The sequence below is a fragment of the Corvus kubaryi genome, unplaced genomic scaffold (genome assembly GCF_017639235.1).
Source record: "Corvus kubaryi isolate FWS band 111438036 unplaced genomic scaffold, C.kubaryi_AGA036_p1.0 37308, whole genome shotgun sequence".
In the NCBI taxonomy this organism is placed as follows: domain Eukaryota; kingdom Metazoa; phylum Chordata; class Aves; order Passeriformes; family Corvidae; genus Corvus; species Corvus kubaryi.
This window is the reverse complement of record NW_024581096.1, coordinates 13433529-13457378: the sequence shown is the minus strand read 5'-3', so window position 1 is coordinate 13457378 and position 23850 is coordinate 13433529. Positions and strand designations below refer to the sequence as shown.

General features: G+C 42.8%; 1 protein-coding gene across 8 annotated transcripts in view; it reads right to left on the bottom strand.

The window, feature by feature from the left end:
* The window catches only part of PDZD2 (PDZ domain containing 2), a 139949-nt gene that overhangs the window by 4687 nt on the left and 111412 nt on the right, over positions 1-23850 (bottom strand). For 6 of the 8 annotated variants that reach the window (XM_042028566.1, XM_042028567.1, XM_042028569.1 and 3 more), the window contains 10 exons: positions 21035-21116; positions 19975-20078; positions 19024-19192; positions 17086-17876; positions 15777-15921; positions 10177-13741; positions 9431-9548; positions 6287-6388; positions 3032-3302; positions 903-1043 (listed from right to left, as the gene is read on the bottom strand). In XM_042028566.1, coding sequence (XP_041884500.1) covers positions 903-1043; positions 3032-3302; positions 6287-6388; positions 9431-9548; positions 10177-13741; positions 15777-15921; positions 17086-17876; positions 19024-19192; positions 19975-20078; positions 21035-21116 — 5488 coding nt within the window. The remainder of the gene's footprint in view (positions 1-902; positions 1044-3031; positions 3303-6286; positions 6389-9430; positions 9549-10176; positions 13742-15776; positions 15922-17085; positions 17877-19023; positions 19193-19974; positions 20079-21034; positions 21117-23850) is intronic. The other 2 variants (XM_042028565.1, XM_042028564.1) reach the window with 2 other exon arrangements.

Below are 23850 nucleotides of genomic sequence, written 5' to 3'. Positions count from 1 at the left end.
AAATAATATTTTCTGTAATGATAATTAAGCTAACACGAGTCACCAGAGCGAGGGGAAAAGGGCTGTATGTAAGGATGTAAATGAATGAGCTCAAAAATTAAACGTCCTTTACCCAAAGAAGCACTTTCTAAAGAGGGGAAAAACAAACACACACAAGAACTGCTAAGCAATTCAGTAAATACCTGTTTGATTTTTTATCTTGATGAGGGAATAAACCACACATTACTGAAAGGTAATTCTGTAAAAATGCTGTGCACATGCAGTTTCATTGAGAGTTTCAGCTGCCTTCAGAAAGGGCCTTATTTTTCACTAAACTGACACATGACATATGAAAGTCACAGTGTAGTTCTGGGATTTGTTTTCTTTCTATGTATGGCTCATGTAAGTTTAACTACCTGATGACAAACAAAGCACCCAAGACTGGCAGCTTTTGAATACAAATATCTCATATTCTTAGCAAAAACTAATATTAATATTAAAAAAAAAAGAAGACAAAAATATGGTAAAATTCACAATTGGACATAATGCAGGGCGGTGCTTGAGTACCACACTGGTTATATGCACTATGTATTTCTTAGGAAAGAGAACTGGATAAGGCATGAATGTCTCAGACCACTATATAGATGACTGCTGCTGTAGTCTAATGTCTAGAAGAGTGGACAGAGCCATGCTTAGTAAAGCAGATTGCTCCACAAACATTTACTAGCAGATGCAATCCCTAGCCATTCCCAGGAGCGTTTTTTCTTTTAATGACCACTTTGGCCTAGTAAGTGGTAATAAATGAGAGCCACAAAACCCACCCTTGCTTCAAAAAAAACCCGCTGAGTACAGTAATTGAAATATCTGTACTTTGCACAGACAAAAGGAAAACTGGGATAACATCCACTGCATGCATGTAGTACCTTTAAATATCCTTTTTACAAGCAAGGGCTTATCTCCAGCAATGGAAGCTTTTCCACCATCGAGACTGAATCCCAAGCCAGCAGAGGTTTTCAATAATTCAACGCAGATGACATCACTCATATCCAGGTTTGGATCTGCAACTGAACATACACAGCATCTTGTTATGCAGACAACAGTAAATTGCAAGTTGTATTTGGTTGGTTTTTGCTTTTGCTGCACTGACAAGACAATTCAGAGTTCAGTTACTCAGACTAGAACAGGCCACCAAGCTTCTCAGAAGTGAATGTGTTCTACTGTAGCTGCGAATGGGAGACAGCACAAAATGCATTTACACACAGAGATATTTTCAGTTTACATGTTCAACAAAACCTGCCAAGGCATCTTTTTTTTGGGCAAAATTATAGATAGCAAATTTAGCAAATGCTCTAAACATCAACAAAATAACTGAAAAATTACAAAAATAGGGAGTGGAGAGCATTTACTTTCCTTTCATTTGTTCCCTTTGCTTATTCAATGAGCCACATCTTTTTAAGTAACAGGAATGAATGAAATGTTTCATTAAGCAAACATATTCCATTCTCTTAAGCAAAAATCTGTAATCACTTACTAGGGTGAAAAATTGTTTCTAGTTTCCTATCTATGTATTTAATTATAATTAACTGTAGTTGCACCATGCCTCCTACATAGCAGATATTTCTGAAATGCAATATTGCTGTAGCTGAAATAAGATACAATTTTCCTTAAGAGGAAATAAATCTGCAGTTTTGGAAAACAGGATCCTCTTTGCTTAGTGTGATGTAATAATTATGCAGTCTGCATTATCACAAATTACTGCTACTGTTATCTCAGACATGTTTAAACGTTATCTAAAACATCTGGAGATGTCCTTTGCCTGGAAAGGTGGAAAGAGGTTCTGAATAACCCAACACTATTTTGTTTATGAGATCATGTTGCCCCCTAGTGCCTGGACCCAGCAGACATTCTGCATTTGTCAGGGTGCAGGATGTAGGGAGTTTAGGGCAGAGAGGGATTCTGAAGTAATTATACAGATTATATCCACGGGAGCAATTCCAGAAAGGCTGATCCATTAATTAACAGTGTGCTTTCTTCTTTTTTTTTTTAAGCTGTGTTACAAAGTCATATCATAAAACTCAGTGTAAGCATAAAACAATAGAAACTGCTACAGAAAATAAAACCCTGTGAGAACAGTAATGACTTCAGCCAACAGATTAAAAATAACTAAGTGGCAGCTCCGTGTCCTGGTTTTGGGGTGGACAGAGCTGAGTGCCTGGTGCTGCCCTGGAGGGCAGGACAAACCCTTGCCAACTCTCTCAGCAGAAAGCTTGTAACTGTGGCCCACTCCCTCCCCAGGACCCTGCAGCAGTGCAGCTCTGGAGCAGGTCATCCCCTGCTCCCAAGCAGCACCATCCAGACAGGTGCTGAAGAAGTCTGGGTCTTAAATCTACAAAAAAATTTCAGAGATCTCTTCCTAAGACCCCAGGTGCAGCCTTTACACCAAAATGCTGTCTTGTTCCTGAACAGGAACTTAATATTCCACTGATACATTACCACTTAAACCATTTATCCCTACTTTCCTACAGGATGGCTGTGTTCAATATGACTTACTTCCATTTACTGCAAGATAAAAATAATTTTTTCTATGTTTCTAGTAGAAACAGTATGAACTCTGCTTTCACAGAGAACAAGCTCAGTTCCTATGCATAACAAATTGCAGGGCATGGGGTTTTCATTTTTTTTAATTTTTAAAATAATTTCTGGTTGTTTTCTTTCTTGCATTGACTACTGTTATTACTTAAAAGGAGTTTGTCCTGGATTGGAAGAATACGCGGAACCACTTACCTAAGTAGAAATTGGATTCGGCCCTAAATTAAGTCTTCTAAGTTTGTGCCTAGTTACAATAATTAAAAAAAAAAAAAAAACCCCAAACAACAAAACCCCAAACTGTATTTAGGTTCCAAAAAGAACAAATAAAATTTAAAGGTAATTTCATTTTCTCCCTTCAATCACATAAGGCACAGATGCTTTTAATCTAAAACACATGGATATTTTTCCCTTCAGTCTGCTCTGCAAAGGAATTCTTCCAACTGTTCTTGGACAAAGATCATACCTGCTCCTATTTCCATGGAAACATCCTTTCCAGACCCCACACATTTTCTGCCAGTAGCTGATATCTCAAGTCTGGAGGAATTGTTTGTTTTGTCTTTTTCCTTGTGGATGACAACAACTGCATATTTGTACAGCCTTGCGTGATGAAGAGTATTCAGGACATCCCCATGGACTGAGCTTGCCAGAGATTTGCCATTGATTGACAGAACAAGATCTCCTCGATGGATAGTCCCTTCTTGAGATGCCACTCCCTTTGAAAACACTCTGTGGACCTAAAAGAAAGGTTTTAACAAGGGTATTTTAATCTCGTGACCACACAAAGCATTCTTACAGGCCAAGGTGAACACAGACGCTTTACTAAGATTTGCAGCCAGTGTCCACTGCCTGGATATTGAGCACATAGCATCTGCTCCAGTGAACACCCTCAAAGTGATGAGACAGAGCTGCATTTGGGGATGGGGGAGTTCAGAGGAAAAGATGGCGTTATTGCATGGTCATTTCTAAGCTAAAGATAAGAAAAACAGCTAAGGAATGTAATATCACAATCACTTATGCTTTCACTAAACTCCTCAAAGGCCTTCAATTAACATATTTCAAGTGACACAGAGGTCAAATCCATGTCTGTGCCACAGCAACCACCAAGAACACTGCGGTGTGTGACACCCATTCCCCCAGTCCCCACTGGGACATGCATCCTGTGCTGTTTTCAAATGCACATTTCTAAACATCTGTGCACAGAAAGGCTCTGACTTACTGCAGCTGTACAAGTATTTAATTGTTTGCCTCAATCTGGCTGATCAAATATCATGTGAATGGATGGAAAGGGATGATTTAGCGACTTGAAATGCATTTTTCTAGAGAAAAAAAATACTCTATTCAGGGTGGATTAAACTTTGAGAAAACTTTCAGCAAGTTTAGATGTGTGTCATTTACAAAAAGGAACTGACTAAAAGACTCAAGATCCAGTATTTAAGGACTTGCCTACTAGGCACTCTAATTTTAGCAGCCAGAATATGGTTTCCCATGGAGACAGTACTGGGTCTGCCAAGCAAATGTTCAAGGCAGCAAATCCGTGGACACAATTCTGCATGGCATTATCTTTAGGAATTTATCCTAATACCCAGACCAACAGCAAGGCACTAGAAACCTTTTGGCTCCTGCTCCATCTCATTGTAGGGCCACACTGAGATGGGCACCTGCTACAACCCACAGATTCATGGAGATAAATTTCCAGCCAGTCTAAGCAGGCATTCAAAGCTGGAATAACAGCCTCAATAACAGATCTAGGCATGCAAATGCAAGTGGAATACAGGGGTCATGTCCAAAAAAATCTGCTGCCTTCCCTCAGTTGCTCAGCTCCTCAGTACCTTGAAGCTCACTAGGCATTTCTATTTCTGCATCCAAGTGTGGATATAACAGCCCATCTAAGCAGCTCAGTACTCAGTGGCAACCCTAAATATACCTGGGACCCAGAATCCCAGTAGGTCAATAACATTAATAAGATCCCTTTACACCCACTGAACAAAAAGCATCAGGAAAGAGCAGGAACAGACATTCTTCTGGTCTCATGGCTAACAGAACTCAGGAAAAGGACTTCATCAGTTCCTCAGTCTGAGAGAGCTTATTTTTTAGGTAGAGTCTCAGTCTCTAGGTAAGGAACTCTGTAAGGAACTCTCTGGGTGTGTAAGGAACTCTCTGGGTGGGACACTGTTGAGCCTTCCTCTTGCTCAGAGCTGCCACTGTTTGGGCCAAAGACAGGGAACAACTTCTCCAGTGAGAGAAGTAGAGGCCTGCTCTCTAGACTTTGACCATATTCTAAGTTAATGACAGTTTAATATAAAATACTTTAATTTTTCTGGTCTTCTCTGAAAGAAAAACCCAGAAGATTCCTGCAAGGGCTTCTGCAGGCCCCAAAACAGAGGACATACCCTTCTTCTAATCCCAGCATTTAATGGATCTCTCTCTTTTGGCGCAGAATTTAAATGCGTATTTTGTGTTAAAGAAACCGTCACACAGGACACCAGTTTTCTTGGATTTTTCTGTCTCACTGATCTGTTTTTGAACAGTCACTTTTTACACACCAGTATCTTAATAGGACACTATCTTTTGTTCAGAATGCTCCTTAAGACTTAAAAAATCCCTAACCAGACAACAACCCTCATTAACTGACCACCCACAGGTCTTATTAACTCAAAACAAACTTGTGATGTGAAATTCATAATGTTTGCTTGTAGGAGCTTGGGTGGGTTGGACGGTCGGGACGGACGGAGACGAGAGATCTCTATAGTCAGATCTTGGAACATGCGGTTTATTGCAAAGGGCGTGGGTATAGGGGCACTGCTTAGAGCTGCAGCTGGCAGCTCTGAGCAGGCCCAAGAGAGCAAGAGAGTAAGCAGGTAAGGGAGTAAGTAGAGTGGACAGGAGGTAAGTAAGAGAGTAACAGTGAAGTCCTGGTTACAATACAATAAATCATCTTCTGTACTGAATATTCTAATTTTCACTAACCAATCTAATACAAGATACAAATCCTATAGCATTTACATACAGCCTATAAGAATTGTTATATTACCATAAAGTGTTACATCTTAACTCCTAAAAACTACTCTTTGGACCCCTTCTGCTGAGCTAGTAGGGTCTGCTCTGACCCTTGGACCTGCCTGCAAGCAGAGGGTATTGTTCAATCAAGAGGGGATTACCTTCAGTTGGCCATACCATTGTTTTCCAGTTGTTCAGTAACTAAGACTTGGTATTTCAAAAGTGGCTTTCATTTCGATGTTGCCTGTAGTTTTCATATTCCCAAAATCTTTTGTCAGGCAATCATATTTATAAGGCTTTCCTGTTTCATCTTCCCCAACATTTGCTGAGGTCTGCAACAATCAGTCTCAGGATCTGAAAAACCCTTCAAAAACTTTGCTGCACAGAGTTTCCTTTCAAGAGCTGGGAATGAAAGTCTCCCCTAAAAGGCTGTGTGCACTGCAGCTGCATGCAGAATTTTATTTAAATGCATAGGATTTAGATCTAGCCCATCCCATCCAGTAACAGATTTTTAAATCCTGAAAGCATAATTGTTATCCATCTCCAATAATAAAAATTACGCTTCCCAGACATTCTGATTTCAGTAGCAGATGGTAAGCTGCTGCTTCTGAGAGACACTGTGAATGACTTGCAGTGAGTCTTGATAAACGAGCACTTGATCTAATCACCAGCCTGCTTTAAAGTGAGCTTTGTAGAAAAATGACTTGCAGCCATCACTTACTGTGACTGATTTCTGTTCCAAGTCTATTCCTCCAGCAACACTAAATCCCAGGCCAGCTCCTTCTTCTTTGTGCAAGACTACAAAGTATGTGTCTTCTTTGCTCTAGCAGAAAAATGGAGGTGCACAGGAAAGGGAAGAAGAAACACAAAACCAAAAATCAAGACCAAGCACCCACATAAATGACAAATTCCCCATACCCACAGATTATGGCAGGTGAAAAAAGGCAACTCAAGGAATTAAAACTGAGATGTTAAATGCGTTTCACTTCATGCTACAGAATGAAGCAGCCATCTAGGAGAACTCAGGTGACAAGGAAGATTTCTTCAGCCAGTTCGAGGCTAGAAAACAAAGTCAAAATAAGGGTAGTGAAATGGCATTAAACTTTGGGAAGCTTAATTTCCACAGGCTGTAGTCAGTTTTGCATTGTTCAACATTTTGCAGTCAAAATGCAATATCCCCATACACCTTTCTGGACAAAGCACTGTACTACTTAGGGAATTACTAACACTTTTGTTATCCAATTTCTTCTTCCTCTTGAAAGGATAACATAGATGTAATGCAGGGCAGTTGCATTGACCTCTTCTCAGTAGTGCTGGACAATCTTGCAAGGCGCAGTGGCTACATTGCTGAAGCCTGGGAAGGTCAGATTGGACAGCAGAAAAAACTCTTGCACTTGGGAGATGAAAGTAAGGACCTGTTAGTGACCTAAACAAGACTAAGCTGCGCCGTTGCAGAAATGGGACCATCCAGCACAGGAAAAGGATTGGTGCAGGTTTGCATCCAACAAGTCTGATGCTGTCACAGAGATCACATTTTGTGGTATAAGGGGAACTGTAGGAAGGAATTTGGTGGAGCAGGCACATAATAGCTAGCTCTGGGGCAGAGCATTAGATGTGGGAAGTAGAAAGCAGGTTTCTCAGCTTTTCCCCAGGACCCCATCTAACACTGGTTATTTCCAGAAACTGCCAATACTAAAATTAATAGTAAATCATTAGAAACCAATCTCTTTAATCTATTTAGCATTATTTACTTAGTTCACTAAACTCAACATATTAACTCAGCATTTGCCTTTTGTTTTGAAAGACACAGATCATTAGTGGTTTTGGCGAAACAACAGTCAAATTTTTGGTTTCGCTGCATCTTTTTTGCCAAAAAGTGTCTGTGGAAGATTTCCTACACTAGAGGCATCCCTGCAATATACAGAGGCAATGTCAGAAACTGATGTCACCCTGTGCCACATCACTGATCCATCAGCACTCAAGGAGAGAGGAGCAGTGAGGGCAGAACATCTTTGTCCACAGTGTTTTAAGACCCTGCTCACCTGTACTCAAGTCAGAACAGCTTTATGTTTGGCTTGAAATAATAAAATCAGTTAAGTAACCAGGCTAGCCCCTTTCCAAGTGCAGTGAAGGCAAAGGAAATATATACCTATCTTTGACTGTTAGTACTATAGCAACCCTTTTTGTTCAAGAGGTCAGGCTCTTTCCAACCCTTGATTATCTCAACTTAATTTGCTTAACACTGGTGAAGGAAAGAAAAAAAGTGAGTTAGTTCAGATGTTAAAAGAGTTATCCAAGGATCGTATGTGTTGAGCCAGCCAACAACACAGTCTGGATACCGGCTTCCCATTCCCTAGGTGCATTCCCTCCCTCCCCAGCCCTCAAAGCTGCTCCTTGCCAGCACACGTAATATTGGGTAGAGACCTGGTTATGGATGCTTACTGCTTTACTTGGACACACAAAGGACACACCGGCCTCCAGTAATCACCTCTGTTTAGACTGTCAGCCAAAGATATCAGTCATAGAGACCTAAATAAAATGCCCTTTTTTCATTATTAGTAGTAGCATTTATTAAATGCTAGCAGAAAATTCAGCACTATTTAGAGCAAAGGATGGTGACAAACCCTTCCCAGGGAAGCTCTCACTCCAAATCAGGCAGTCCATCTCATTTTTCAACTACTGGATAACTACAAAGAACTGTTCTATTGTACGTACAAAATCCACCATTTGAATAGCATAAAATTTTCCAGAGTATGTGCCACACTGGGCTTAAATATGGATAAGAAACTATGCAGACAAGAAGTGCATTCCAAAAAGCATTCAGCTTTATAAATACTTGAGCTCTCAGACTCTGAAAACTGGCATAAATAAATAATCTCTCCAAGACCCCATGCAAAATATTTTAGAGAAAACTTAATTACCTCTGTCCAGTTGTGCAATCCAATCCTAATTTTATCAGTAAACCTAGGTAACCCTCTTGGCTCACCAAGCTTTTGAGACTTGCATGCTTTAGCTAGGCTGTGCCCTGGAAGGAGATAAAGCTGGATATTTTAGGGAGGTCCTTTCCCCCCTCAGCCTGTTCTATGTTTGAAATTGCAATCTTTGTGCACAAAACTCAAGAACACTCTAGATGCAGCTCAGCCAGCAGTTATGCAGACCAGATGGCAGTTTCCCTTCCAGCACTGTCATTATTTTATCAACTTCTGTTCTGATTTAATAAGGATGTGGATGTATCCCACAAACAGAAACACCGAAAGCAGGGAAGTAATGTTCTGGCAGGCATTTCACTTTGGAAGTCTTCTTCAAACACCTAGATAATGAAGCAGGTTATCTTGATGCAAAAACCAGTTTCCACAGAAGAGAACAAAAAGGTCACAGGAGTCTCTTATAAACTCTTCAGCAGCCACATTCTGGTGTTCAAGTTCAGCATTAAACGAAACAAATTCAACTTCTGTGATTTCAGCTTCTAGCAGAAAGCATCAGGCACAAAGAGAAGCAGAGCTTCCCTTGCATGGTGGGGAAACTGAGTCTGATCCAGATGGCTGGTGGAAAGCTAAATTCTGATGTGCAGTTACCAGGGAGCCCAGATGGAAGAATACTTTTCCACTTAAAATAGGTATATTTATTATGACTCAAAACTGCTTTTTGAACTTTATTATACAAAAAGCCATTCAAAATTATTACAGGCTTATAGCAGGCATTCAAAAGCCAGCATTAGTAAAATTAACATCAACTGCAGTTGATAGTAATAGCCTGCCACGGGACTACTGGAGGAGCCCTCAAACAGTTTGGAGAAGATTTTATTGACCCTTAAGAAAACCCTCAAAAATCCACCAATAATCCAGTTTTATCTTGTGGTACTTACCTTTACTTGTGCTTTGACTTCTTGGAGCATAGCAGCAACATCACATTTTGGTATTACCACTGACAAAACAGACTGCAGTTTTTGCTGGTCCAAGCTTGAGATGAGCAGCTGATCCAAGCTAAAACAAACATAAAAAGACAGAAGAGCTCTGTATTTCCCAGCTTTGTAGAGATATAATTCACACATACAGCATAGGCTGTATTAGTATAAATGACAAAGAAGGAGTCTTGAAAACTGGTAAGAAATGGTGTCTGCTGGCAGAATAGGCAGGGGCAGAGAGGATAAATTTAGGAATAACTGAACAGTCCCTGTTCTGTTCCCCTCATCCTTCCCCAATGGTTTTAGCAACAGACATTAACAGGAGACAGCTACATCTGAAGACTGCTTCTGGCAGGACAACAAGCTCGTTTGTCACCACAGGGTGTGCTGGCTGCCAGTGCTGTGCAGCCCCCCCTCCACCACTACATGTTACTGCTGTAACATGGCCAAAAACTGACCAAAACCAGCTAGAGGGGCCACAGGAAAGGAGCCCAGCCATGCCAGGATAAAATGTTTCATCCTGTACTGGAGCCAAGACACAGCAGCATGGCAGCTCCAAGGCATCAAGAGCATGAATGGCACCCCCAGACTATGAAGGGACAGCAGGCTGGGGCCACAGCTGAAACATGCTTTGGGGCAGACCTGTAGCAGAGTGGAAGCTTTGCCTTGGGTAGGGATGAAACAATAAAAGCAAAGCTGACACCAACCTGATGGACCAGCTGTTTCCCCCATCCAGAGAGCTGACATGGGGCACATCATCGTCTGAGGCAGAACCTGGCGTCCCTGAGCCGCTGTCCCGGGGGCTGCAGGCTCCCATTCGCATCGCACCCAGCTCCGCATGGCTGCAGCGGCCTGGTGGAGCTGCCCCGCTCTGGGCAGACGTGTCAAGGGCTCTATGGGGTGTGATTTCCAGCTCTGTCTTGAAGCAGGCGGGCTGTGGTGGCTCTGAGAAGCCCTCTCCGCACAGCTTGTCCAGGTCGGGCATGCTGAGGGCTCTCAGCTCCCGCAGCCTGGAGCGGGACAGTGGCGGCCGCCCCAGGCCCCGGCTGCGGCGCACCTGCGAGGCCAAGGTGGGGAAGGCGGACACATCTGCCCCAGCGCCGTCCTCCTCGCTCCTCTGGGGCTTTCGGTCCCCTTTGCCACCCTCGGTCACACATATGGGCTCTGTGCCAGGGGCAGACTTGGCCACAGCGTTGGCTGGGCTAGGGCTGCCACCATAGGAGCTCAAGCTGCGCCGCAGCACCCATGGTGCCTCAGCAGAGCTGGATGTGGTGGCCAACCCACCACACGACCTCCTGGCAAGGGGCAACCTTGCAGCGGAGCATATATCGATGGCCTTCACAATGGGCCGGTCAAAATTTGCCAGGTTTTCGAAGGATTTGATCCTCTGTTTGACAGAGAAGGATGAAATCGGCTCATGTGGCCAGTTCAGTTCATAGTAATAGTAATTCCTCCTGAAGCTTCTCAGTTTATCAGCAGTGGGGTAGCTGATGTCACTGACCTTCTGGGCACTTTTGGAGGCGTACGCCTGTTCCTTTCCACTCTGGCTGTTAGGCAGATTCAGGTGAACCATCTTCAACATCCCCGTTGCTGCCTGTGCGTATTTCTCCTCTGCAGTTTGGCCCTGGGGGCCTTGCACAGGGTGAACCTCTGCAGCATGGCAGTCCTCCCTCAAGTGACCTGATAACTGGGATGGCATTGAGTAGGTCCTCGTCACAGGTTTTGACAAGCCACACAGATGTCTGTCCCCAGCAGTGTCCGCTTTTGAGAAATACTGCACAGTCCCCACCTCCTCAGTCAGCTGAGGCATCTCCGCGTTTACCTCTTCTGTTTTCTCCAGCAATGGCAGCCGCAAAAACGATGCTGGTGAGGAAGAGGCAGAGGAGGAGGAGGAAGGGGACGATGAGGAGGAAAGCTTCACCTCAATGAAGGTGCGCTGGATCTCCTGCCCTTCCAGTTGCTCCTGCTGAACTGAGGGGGACCTCAGTGAAGAAGAGCAGGCTCCAGCAGATGTTCCTACATTTTGCAGATCTAACTGCCTAAGGTCATCTGCGCTGTAGATGCTCTTGATTGTGTTCAAGCCTGTTCCAGGGTTATCAGTCCTCCCTTTCACATACTCAACTTCTGGTGGCCCCTGAGGAGGTGAAGTGACTATGGACTGACTGTCTCTGGCTCTGAAATCATCCACCTTAGCATCCTTACCCTGACATACCACAGCCTGCATGGAAACTTGCTTCTCTTTTGGCTTTCCCCATGATAGCTCTCCACAGCCACATTTCATTTCACCACTCATGGTCGGGCTGCTACTGCCATTCAAGAGAGGCAGAAGTGAATCTTCAGAAATTACCAGAGATGGTTTATTTTCTAGCTCTGATTTCAGAGTCTTTGAGGCTGCTGAAATGCTCTTTCCAGGATCTGAGCTTGTAGGGGAATTACGGGACAGCGGTGTTTTCTTTCCCAGGAGTTTGGGGGACAGCTGTGGAGAAACAGAAGCCCTTTTCTGATCAGCCCCATTGACTTTGGTAGGAGTAATGCCAGAAGAATCTGAATTTGTCTTTGCTTTGCTTTTGATGGTAAACCCTTTTAGCTTTGGTCCTGCTTTAGATTTCTGATTATTTAAAAGGGTGTCCATTATACTTTTTTGTGCCATTGCCTTAGACTCCTGACAGGATTTTTTCTGTGAGGATGGGCTGTGCGGTACTGCAGCTCCTTTGCAGTGATTTGTGCCTGAGCTTTGGACTTTTCCATTTGAAGTCCTTCCTGAAGTCACAGAGTTAATTTTCTCATTTTTTCCCGGCAAGTCATGAGTTGCATTAGCCTTTGGATCTTTAGATCTAGTGGGAAAGGGTGACCTGAGTGATACTCCTCTTGTTGGCGATGCATTCACATGATTGCTGTCTGTTTTAGACAAGGTGGACAAACTGTTGGTTTCTTTCTTCACCAAGCAATAATTAACAGCATGATTACAGTCATCAACTGCCATTTCACTTTCAGATTTGGATCTCTGCTCATCACGACATCCTTCTTTCTCAATCAAGTTGTTCTCCAAGACATTGACATTTCTAGCAGAGCAAAAGCCTGTCTTTTTGCAGTGCAGAGATCCTTTTTCTTCAAGGGATTCACAGCATTTCTTATGCTCATTACTGTTCCCCAAATCCATCTGTTCTGCACGTAAGGCACCATTGTTACAGAAAGAGTAAACTTCAGGGATATTGACTGAATTCTTTAGGATGTCTTTTTCTGGCAGGAAAACTGAGGAAGGAGAACACAAGGGTGCAGAGGACACATCTGGACACTGTGAGGGACATGGAGTGGGACCACCAGGATCTTCCAAACCTAGTTTGTTGATGCTTGTCTCCAGTGACCCACACATTGCACAGCCCTCATTCTGCAAAACTTTGCCACTGTAAGGATGCAGCGGGGACAGTGAGGATGAGCTTGTTCCAGAGGTGAGATGATGCTCCTGAGCGGGCTTTTGCAGCTCGTCGTTCACGCAACAAATCTCAATTTGCTCCTCATCTGACTCTGTTGCAGTACAGCCTGCAGGGGCACTAGCAGCAGCACATTGCCCAAGCAACACCTCACTAGCACTGTCAAAGGCTTCTGTGACAGACTCTGTGTCCGAGTGAGAATCCTCCGCAGCCCCATACATTGACTTTGGAAACAGGTCACTCCTCTTACCTTCCAGAGAGTTTGCTGCGGGCAACTCATCCTCATTCAAACTGCTAAAATTCCTAGAATAGTTATTTAAAGAGTTTTTATTCACAGTAAAAAGTTTGCCTGTGTTAATGGAATCCAACACAGACAGCCCCAAAACCCCTTGTGCATTAGCTCCACAATTCACAGTTTTTTCCAGCAGCTCCTCCTTGGCTGCTCGTGGCTCAGACCCGGGGCAGCCTTCATCAGTGCCACAGCAGCACATCGTGGTGTACTCGTCGCGGAGGGGACTCTCTGCGCGCGACGGGGTGCGTGGGGCCCTGCTCTCGGAGGCACCCATCTGGCTGAGCAGGTCATCGATGTCGGTGACAGGGATGGCCGTGCAGTCCTCGTCACGGCTGCCCTTCAGGGTGCCTCTGTGCACGTCCCTGCTGGTGGCATCAGGCGGCAGTGTTGCTCTCTCCGCTGCACAGCCGCTGACAGCAGCTTGCAGACCCACTCTTTCTTGCTTCCCAGAACTCTGTTCTTCCTCCGTTGCGAGGACGCTGTTGACATTGGCCTGATTTTGAGCGTCTGCCCCTGGAGACAGGATGAGGCTTGTAAATCTGCTGACAGCTGCATCATGATTTGAAAAAAAAAAAAAAAAGGCAAAATCCTGTCAAATCTAGGAAGTGATATAGAAAACACCAGGTTTTATTACAAAAATAGACACCCACATTGACTACATGTTTTCATTCTGTTCTGCACTCCTCCTCTTCTGTAATGATGTTTACAACAACTCAAATTAATCATAACCCTGTGTTTTTGAGTAGTGCACAGAAGGGAGCAATCCACTTATCCAAGGTGAGTAGTCATGATCTGTTTAACTCTCATCTTTGAAACTGCAGCAGTCAAGCAGCCAACTACCAAAGTGCCAGCATGCAGCAAGTCACGCTGAGCAGCACTGCTTCTCATCACTTGTTTGATCACTCAAGTCTCCAATAGAGACTCCAGAGAGCACAGAAAGCCCTGACATAGCAAAGGTGACCAGATAACACAGTGACAGTCTGTGCATAAATAACTTAGCTCTGACCCCTCAGCACTTCTGCAGATGTTCAATGTGACATGCATGGGTGACGTTATGCACACATTAAGCACATGGGCTTAACTGCATTTCTGGGACAGACCTCCTTGCTTCCAGTACATGTTTAACCCGCTCCTGGGCAACACACTGAGCTCCTTGTCACTGCTGCACTCTGACACATTCCTGCTCACCCATTTCTCACATCTTCAGTTTTCAGCACTTCACCCTAAGCACCAGATTCCACCTCTCTACACTGTTTCTGAGATACGCATCCCCATTCAAGCTGCCTTCCAGAGGCCAGTTATTATGACATGGGGCCTGAAAAAGTATGGAGAAGGAGAAGTTATTCACAGTGTCAGCATCCTTTCCTGCTCATTCAAATGTGCCTGTGTGTCTCTGTACTTCTCACACAAACCTGCAGGATTATCCACATCACTTAATTTAGGTATCCATATTAAGAAGTGCTGATTCCTCCTGAGTCAACAAGGGAAAAACACCTCAGGACAGCAATCTGAAGCAGCCAAGTTAGAATCTGAAGTACTGGCCTGCTTCAGCATGGTGGATCACATGCTGAAGAGACCACCTTTTCTGCCAGTGGGACAAGGAAAGGGGAAGGATGAAGCACAAGAAGTGTCAGGCAAAGGAGTTCCAATGTGTCTTTACCCCAATGCTATTGGTTTGAAAAGCCACAGCAATCTCAGGAAACAAGAACAAGATTCTGCCACGCCTGGAATTCCTTAAAGAGTAACTGGAAGTCAAGCATCTGGAAGCACTTTAGGTTCCCAGGTATTAATAGGTACACAAAGCAGATCATAAGCTAGAACAAAGCAAAATATTATGTTCTTCCTGAATTTGAAAAGTATGCTTTTCTTTTTCAAACACTCATTTCCACACCACGTAATTTGTACAGTCTGTGGGGATTCATATATTGCTGTAGCAGCATAAATCAGCCCTGAGCAGAAAGCAAGGAAGTATTAAGTATTTCAACTCACACTAGAAAACCTTTTGTAATGAAACATCCAAATAAACATTTTTATAAGATTTTCGTTTTCTTGGGTTTACTGTTTCATCTTCCTGCACTTTAGACAATTCTGACGCAAAAAAGGGAAGGAAAGAAAAGAGGCTTTTAGTGTATTATTGTCCATTCATAAAAGTATTACTAGAACTTCAGATTTAAAGAGAGAGAGAAATTTGATTATAAAGGGCCAATATATTTAATGAACAAGCACAGCAATAAAATGAGTTGTCAGGATAAGAGTCACTGCCATTTTAGCTCCAGGATTGCATGAAATGACTCAGACCTCTGCAAACACTGGCAGAAGGGACCTACTCCATGTGGGACCTTTGAATGCCTCACACAGGAATATGCTTCCTCCCTTTATCATGGTGCTAGAGAGGACCCTGAAGCCTGGTTTGGTGATGAAGTGCTTTGCTTGGCTCACCAATGCAGACACAATGTCCCCCTGTCCTCTTCTCTGAATCCATGTGGAAAGCTAGGACAGCAGAAGGTCAGACCCAGCTGATCCAAGGATGTTTTGTTCACTGGTACCCAGAATAAATGGTACAAAAGCAAAACTACTTTCTCACCTGATGCTGCTTTCTGGATCTCCAGGGTTACGGATGTGGGAAGACACTGCATAAGCAAGCAGATTTCCTCGTACGTCATCTTGCTGACGGGGATGCTGTTGATGGTGGTAATCTCATCTCCTACAGCCATCTTGCCCATTGATCCCTGACGCAATGAGAGATTTGAGGAAATTATAAATACACACCACAAGCCCTGCCACAGAGGTAAAGATTGCAGGGAAGCAATTAATAGCTTATGAGCAACATCCCCTACTTCATGTCACTGCACAGCACAGGTATCACTGCTGTCAGTTTGCCAGCACATAAATAAAGAGCAGACTGTGCTTCTGCCAGGACGAGAATTAAAGATCAATCTAATACAGGAAGGTCAAAAGAGCTGCTGGTTTCTCTGAGAGATGAGTATCAGGATGGAAGACATAGCCCTCTTAGTTAAATGAAATGGGATGGATCAGCCCTAGCTTCTTCAGGACTGGAACACTGTGTGTCATCTTTTAATTCCATGCATGAACTACTACTCAGGTGGAACTCTCTTCAACCAGTAAACAGACACGAACTGAGCTCTCAAGGTGAAAGTTTGTTTCTAAATACTGTAAAATATGTCTGAGAAAAAGGCAGGAACACAACCCAAATCCCCAGATCTCACAGCCCCATTCAAACTGCTATGCCCTATCTCCTCTTACTCTAGTGGCCACTAATGAGATTAAAAATGCTACAGACAGGTTTGTACATCAGTGTTATTCTTCTTTCTGCACTTCTGCATGTAGCAATTCTACAACCACCATGAAGTACGTATCCGTACTAGTATAGGCATGTATGAGATGCAGAAGAGCAGTGTGTTACTGGTACTACCATAGCTCTTGGCAAAACTGGCCAGCAGCTAAAGCTTTGTGGTTCCAGATCCCTGTAATACGGGGACACGTGCATATAAAATAGTAAAGCATAATAAACATTTGTTATCACCATCCTCTGCCACCAGGATTTACTCAGTTTGCTTTTGCCCATAGTTAAAAAATAAACACAAAAATGGCATTCCCTCAAAACTGCAATTGCAAGGGGGGATGAGATCATCTCAGTGGATCTGTGTCCTGCCTCTCTTAGTTTTGAATTAGCGTGGGTGCACTTCTGAATCAGAAACAGTTTATTTAGCAGCAGCTCCAGAACAACATGGGGTGAGACATTTTGCCCAGCAAGGACAAACACCTCACTTGCGCTTACTTTCAACAGATCACTTGTTTAATAATACCAATAGAAATAGTAATAATCATCCCTGCAATGGGAAGGCACATCACAACAAGGCAATTCAAATTACCATTTCTGCTGGTCCACCTGGCCGCATCCCTGTGACAACAACCTTTAAGGGCATGGCTTGGATTTCCAAATCCAGGCCGAATGACTCATGCTCATTGCGAACCAAAGTGATGACTTCAGCCTGGCCCTGTCCGGCCACATCAGGTGCTTCACACTTCCTGCTGTGAGGGAGCATCCTGGCAACAGGCTTGTTGTAAGAGCCATGCTCCTCTGTCCTGTGTCTCTGAAGGCTTCGGCACTCAGTGCTCATCATGCTTTTCACTCTGGTGACTGCTCTGTGCTCAAGTTTTGGCGATCTCTTGGATTCAAGTTGTGCTTCCCGAAGCTCCCTCAAACTCAGGCTGCCAAGACGAACTTCAGGCACACTTGAATAATCGAATGCTATGATGGGGAAAAAAGGAGATTCAATTTGCTCCAGAGTGCTGTCTGCAGACTCCACAGAGCTGCTGAAGACAGGGGAGGATGTCTCCATGCCACTGTATCTCAATGACTCACTGTCCTGGCTCTCATCATCGATTTCTACAGACGAGGTTGTAATGACAATGCCAGCATCCTCCTGGCTCTTGGCCCTCTGGCTTCTGTGCAAGTGGGAACTTTCGTCATCATCACTGGCGTCACCGTCATAGAAAACAACCCTCCTCTGTCGGTGAAAGGGGCTGCGGGCAGATTTGGGGCTGTCACTGAGGATGCCGGGTCGGACAGACTCCACATGCTTGTTGTGATGGCCAGACGACCTACCACTAGCTGGAGAAGCCAAACCATTTGCTTTGGTCACTCCTGCATCTCTAGCAGCTAGGAAAAAAAAAAGAGTTATACTTTAACTGTACTTACAGATGATTTTTAACACCATGCATCTCACTACAGCAGAATACATGTGGCTCTGTTTGCAGAGGAAGCTTAAGTCCTCTTCACAAAGCAAAAAGCAGGCTTTTCATGTCCTCCCTCTAACTACAGTAAACATCAAGAGGGACTGCAGATAACACTACAATTTATGGTTAATTCCCAAAGTCAGTTCATTGGCACATCTAATTCCATTTTCAGTTTATTTCTAAATTATGACTATGACTCAAAGAAGAAAGGGATGCAAATTCAAATGTGTATTTTAGTTTAAACAACAGATTTTCTTTCACATTTTGCTTAAATCTAAGCTCAGGACTCCTGCATTAACTTACAGAGAGTAAAAATTGCTTTCTTGAACAAAGACTGAAGCACACAACAATCAATTTCAAACTAACAACTAGCAAACCCAAGAACCCTTTCCATGTTCTCCTTAGAAAGAACTGCATCTTATTTCATAGAAAGTTATTTTGTTTTGCTTTGTTTGGTGGGTAGTTAGAAATGTAAAAATGCTTTTAAACATTAAATAATTTACAAAGAAAATAAGCTGTAGACAAAGAAATTACTTGAGAACCACAGGAAAGGGAGGACAAATATATCCTTTGAATTGGAGATCAGGTGCATGTCAGTAAGGACATATAAGGTTCTTTTAGTCAATTACTATGGGGAGAAAGACACACATGCAAAGTATCTGATGTAAAATTGCACATTTGATTGTTTTTACACATGTATTGACCCTTTGCTGTATGTGACGTTTCAAAGTTTTTGAGATAGCTGTGAACAGTTTTCCGTAAATGATCGTAAGACGATCAGTCATTTGAAAAAAAAAATCCCCTGCAGTGCTATCAATCTCATGTCATCCAAACCAATCAAACTCACTTTCACATTATCAGAACAGCGTTTTGGAGAAAATACCATGGAAACAGGCATTTCTGTGGATTGTTGTAAATTCCTTCAATTTTTCAGAATTTCATGCGATCAGCACTGGTTTGCAATATACTGCCTGGCATTTCCTACCACCACAGCTCTCCTGTATAGGAACCCCGCACTCAGTGACTCTCCCCCCACAAGCCCAGTGACCAGACACATTTGCATCACTTACTCAGGTTGCCAGGGAGAAGAGAGCCATCATCCAACAAACTGTTCCTGTTCTTCTGACGGAGCTGCTCTTCATCACACGAGCCAGGTACAGTATCAGAGAAGGGGAGATGGCTTGTACCATCGTGGGAGAAGTACTGGGAAAGCTCTGCCTCAGAGCTGACGGATCCCTGCTGAAGAGAAGTGAGCCTGGTGACCAGCTGTCATCGATGCTTAAAGCCCCTGCTTGCATGTGAGTACCACAGACTCCACTCACACTGCTGTGTCAATAAAGGAAGTTTAAAGCCAATTTTTAAAATAGAGGACATGTCAGTATATTGAGAGCCAAACTGCTGAAATTGGATGGCTGAAACACTGCACACCAACACATTTTTACTCAATACAATAAATAAAAAAGGATTCCAAATCCCACTGCTTTGCAGGTGTGGTTCAGTACAGAAACAAGGGATGAAATTACTCACTTTTGCAGTTCCCTTTATACACATTCAACACTGAGAGAAAGGAAAGCTTTGTACCTCCAGACACAGTGTCTACAGATTCCTTGACTTTCCTAGGAAAAACAGATCTTTCCACTGCAATGGCTATATAGAGGGACTATAGAGGGACTGAATTTAGTCTCAGCCTTCTGCCCACAGGTTCAGGTCTCGCTTGCAAACTTTGTCTCTGTGTCCCACAGAGCAGGGGTGTCTCCAAGGTGGTAGCAGGTGGGACCCCAGAGAGAGCCTTCTCTGCCATGCTGTGCACATCACTCCCAAAGGCTACAGTCACACAGACAAACAGGAGCTTGCTGCTGTCACAATTTAAATGTGTGACACAAGAAACAAAGCCTTTTATGGAGCCCACGTGACAGGGAACAAGCATACCAGTTTGGTTTTGAGCCCCTTGACCAAGTAAGAGATTCAGTAAAAGCTGAATTTGAAGCAGACTTTATTTTCATTGCATCTAATCCTTTTACCCGGTTTGCTGGCTCCAAGAAGCGTTTCATAGTCCAGCTGAGGGGAGATGAGGTCTCTCCTTGTTTGGCCTTCACGCTAGGAGATGGACTTTTTTGTACAGCTCCTGTTAAACACATATTAGTTAGATACCAAAAATCAAAGTTGTGGTACATATAACCAAACAAGTTTCTCATTCATCTTCTGAGCTGGTGACTGCGTTTTAACCCCACTTATTTATTATCTGAATTGCTTTCCTAAAGCGAGATTTATTTAACATTTCACAAGCTCTCTCTAAAATCAGTTGGAATGTTACTACAGAGACATGTTACACCAGCCAGGCCCAGGGCAGTGCTACGAACAAGAGGTGAGCAGAAGATGGTATTCCCCACCTGTTGGAGAATGCTGCTGACTAGGGCAACCTCAAAAGACAAATTAGCAGCCACTGGCAAGGTCAATGTCAAAGTAGGTCTTAGCTGACACACATATAAAGGGGAGTGTAACAAATCTAACATTTCTGTCTGAACATCACCTTACTGGTCACTCTGCCATTGCCAAGAGTTTGCTTTAATCTGCCAGACTTTAGGAAGTGCTAAGTCTAGAGTTTGAACACATCACAAAGATGCCAGAGCAGATATTTTTACATGACTTTAAAGGTCAAAATGACATTAAAACATATAGTCCAGTATGCAACACCTGGACTTTTTCAAATGGTCACAATACTTTTTTTGCCATTAAGGACAAGCATACACAGATGGAGTAGGTCCCCCCTGTTCTTTCCCTACTGGAACACTGTACTCCCCCTCATCTTGAAAAAAGGTTAGAGCAACCACCTCTTGACAACCCTATGTTCAGGTCATGGCAGCCTAGTGAAAAAAAGCAAGTTACATAAGCTGCAGAGCCGATCCATCTGAACTAGATGTTTGTGCTGAAATTTCTGCAGTGTGATGATACTCTGTACACTGTTCTGCTGCCTTAAGGGCTCTCAAAATAATAATGCTGGGGAACTTCAGAGCATGCCCTTAAATGTTCCTGCATCTGGGAAAGAACACACACTAGAGAAGAGAACTAGAGAGTTGCTACCTGTGACGTGAGAGGAGCTGGCATCCTTGCTCTCTCGGTGGGTAGTACGCGCAATTGCTTCATCCATCTCCTGCTCCGAAACCTGAAGTAGGGTGGAAGACAAAGCTCAAACAGGGTACAAGAAATTACAAGAGCCTTACCACTTATCACAAGTACATGATTCATTTCATATACGCCACTATTTTTAAAGATGCAGTAAAGAAGACCTAGTTGAGGGCTCCTAAGTCCTTGTGCCCTGACTCAGACTCTCTCGATGCCACTTTCCTACAGAAACCAGGAAACAGAAGCCTGCCAGCTACATGAACACTGCATCCAAGTGACACACAATACAAACAAATAAAAGAGCCCCAGAGTTAAAGAAATCAAATAAAGCTATTACAGCCCAGTTTTAACTCAATTAAGAGCTGTATATTGGTTAGTCAAGAAAATAGACTACTTTAAAATAGACAAAGACTGCTTTGTACAGGCATACATCAGAAACTTAGGCTATTCTACACTTAACCTACCGGAAGAATACCAGACTTCCCATAATATTAGCTGTCTTTTTAATTTTCATTTCTCCTTGCTTTTGAAAAGAAAACCTAAATCAGTAATTGCTAATTAATGTTTCTCTGGTTTTAGAATAAATACTGGTTTACCAGATTTGCTAATTTAGCCCTTAATTACTGCCATACGTTAAATTCTTATTACTGGAAAACATATGATTTTATACAGGAACAACTAGTCTGCAGGAATATATACTTAAGAACTGAAAGCAAATTAATTCTGTCAAAAATACTTTCTATGCACATTGCTTTCCATGAATTAAAATTCAGCATAAATAAAGACTACAAACTTGAGTCTTCCTGAACCATGAAGATTTGAGAGATTCCGAAGCAAACTCATCAGTTTAAATGTAGCATAAATACCATATTCACTCAGAATAACAAGAAGAAAGAAAATTTTGTGGTATTTCTTTTGGAAGTACATGAAAACACCAAAGCAAACATATTCAGCAGCAAAATGTACTGTGGACCTTTTGTGTTATAAAATAAGAAATTAAGTATAAAAATGTTCAAAACAAGATGAACTTTTGTAGAAACACATCTCTGTTTCCAGTCTGTGTCATGACCTTACAGCAAACCTAAAGTACCTGGGCTCCTGGGGCACAGGGAGCTCCTTCAGGACATGGACCAAGTCCTTAGACTATGATCCATGGCCTTAACACAAACCTTTTGGTGAAACATGTTCCAAGAGTAAAACCAGGTCCCAGGCACACTGCAGTATTTTTTTAAAGTTAACCAAAAATCCACACTTCTGCAAACTCTGCCAGCTTTGATGTTTAGTGTCCTTTATGGCTCAAGCAGTTCAAAATGGAGAGAGACAAGCTAATTCCTAACTCCAATCTGCATGCCGGTGTATTATTAAGAGGAAATTAAATAAAATACCCACACTTTTCTATGGATCCCCCAGTGCTTTCAGAAAACGGGTGACAGTAAAATAACAATAAATACGGGTTCCCACATGGACACTCCTCCAGAGATCTGGTTATGAGAGATTATGGATTCAATAGTGCCTGGATTATGGATTCAGTACTGGAAAAATGCTTTAGGGTCTCTCCAGCTCAACTTTTAGCTTTTCATACATTTCTTGGCAAAGGATTTGTTGTCATCTTAAATATTGCTTATGGAAAACTGTAATCGGAGTCACTTAATAGTTTCCCTCTGTTACTGAGTAATAGCAAGCAATTAGCTTAACTCAGTTCATCTTTTCAGCAGACACCAAGTTAGGTCACTCACCAGCTTTCAAGACCCTGCCATAGCAAGAAGATGGACAGATGAAAAAGGGCAGGCTCTACAGCGTGGTGGTTTTTTTCCATGCTCCTTGCAGACTCTCCAGAAAGTCTGTATGCCTTAATAGTGCAATCACATTGAACCACTGTGTTGGTTCAGCACAGCACACAGACCCACCAGAAATACTGTTATCTTAGGCCATAAGCCCTTTAACAGAACCACAGCCTCTTTCTTTCTAGCAGCACCAGGCCTTCCAGCAAAGATAACAAACACTGCCAAGTAGACCCCTATTTGCCGATTGTGTATTTGATTTAGCAGAAAATACATGATTAATTACAAAATAAGAAACCTGAGTTCTCCTAGATATGGCTTTAAGGCCTCCATTTGTAGTTATGAGTTCAAAAGTCAAAGCTTTCTGGACCTACTAATGCAAATATTTTTACAGCTTCATTCCTGTTTAAACAGGAAGGTTTCATACACTCATGAAGTTCTTTGAAATATTGAAATAAAAGAAGCTGTTATTCCTTATAGCTTGGCTAATAAGCTTTCATCTTCTATCATCATTTTTTTAAAAATGTTTGAGAACACTTACTTTGTAAATACAGCCTTATTTCCAAACTGACCTTGCACGCTTTCAGTAGCAGTACACTCCATATTCTCACGTTTTAATTCCTGAAGGAAAACTTTCATCTTTGGATAGATTTTACTTTATTATAGTTGATCAGTTCAAGCTGTTGATACTTATATTCCTGGCCCTAAATTGTATTCTACTCAAAGTAACTGCAAAATAACTTCTAGGAGAAGAGGTCTTGTGCTGTATTTGCGTTGCTACTTCGTCCAAGTACCAAGAAAGATGGGAACACGTCATATTCAAGCAGTTCCAGGAAAATTGCATTTGATCAGTGGGTAACTAAGTGCAAAGCAGCAGGGACGGTCCAGCATTGCTATGACTTACAAAACTGGGAAGCATCATTACAATCCTGACATTTTGCACAATACGTGCCATTGAGAGAAAAAGCCATTTCCTTCATTTTCTGCTTTTCT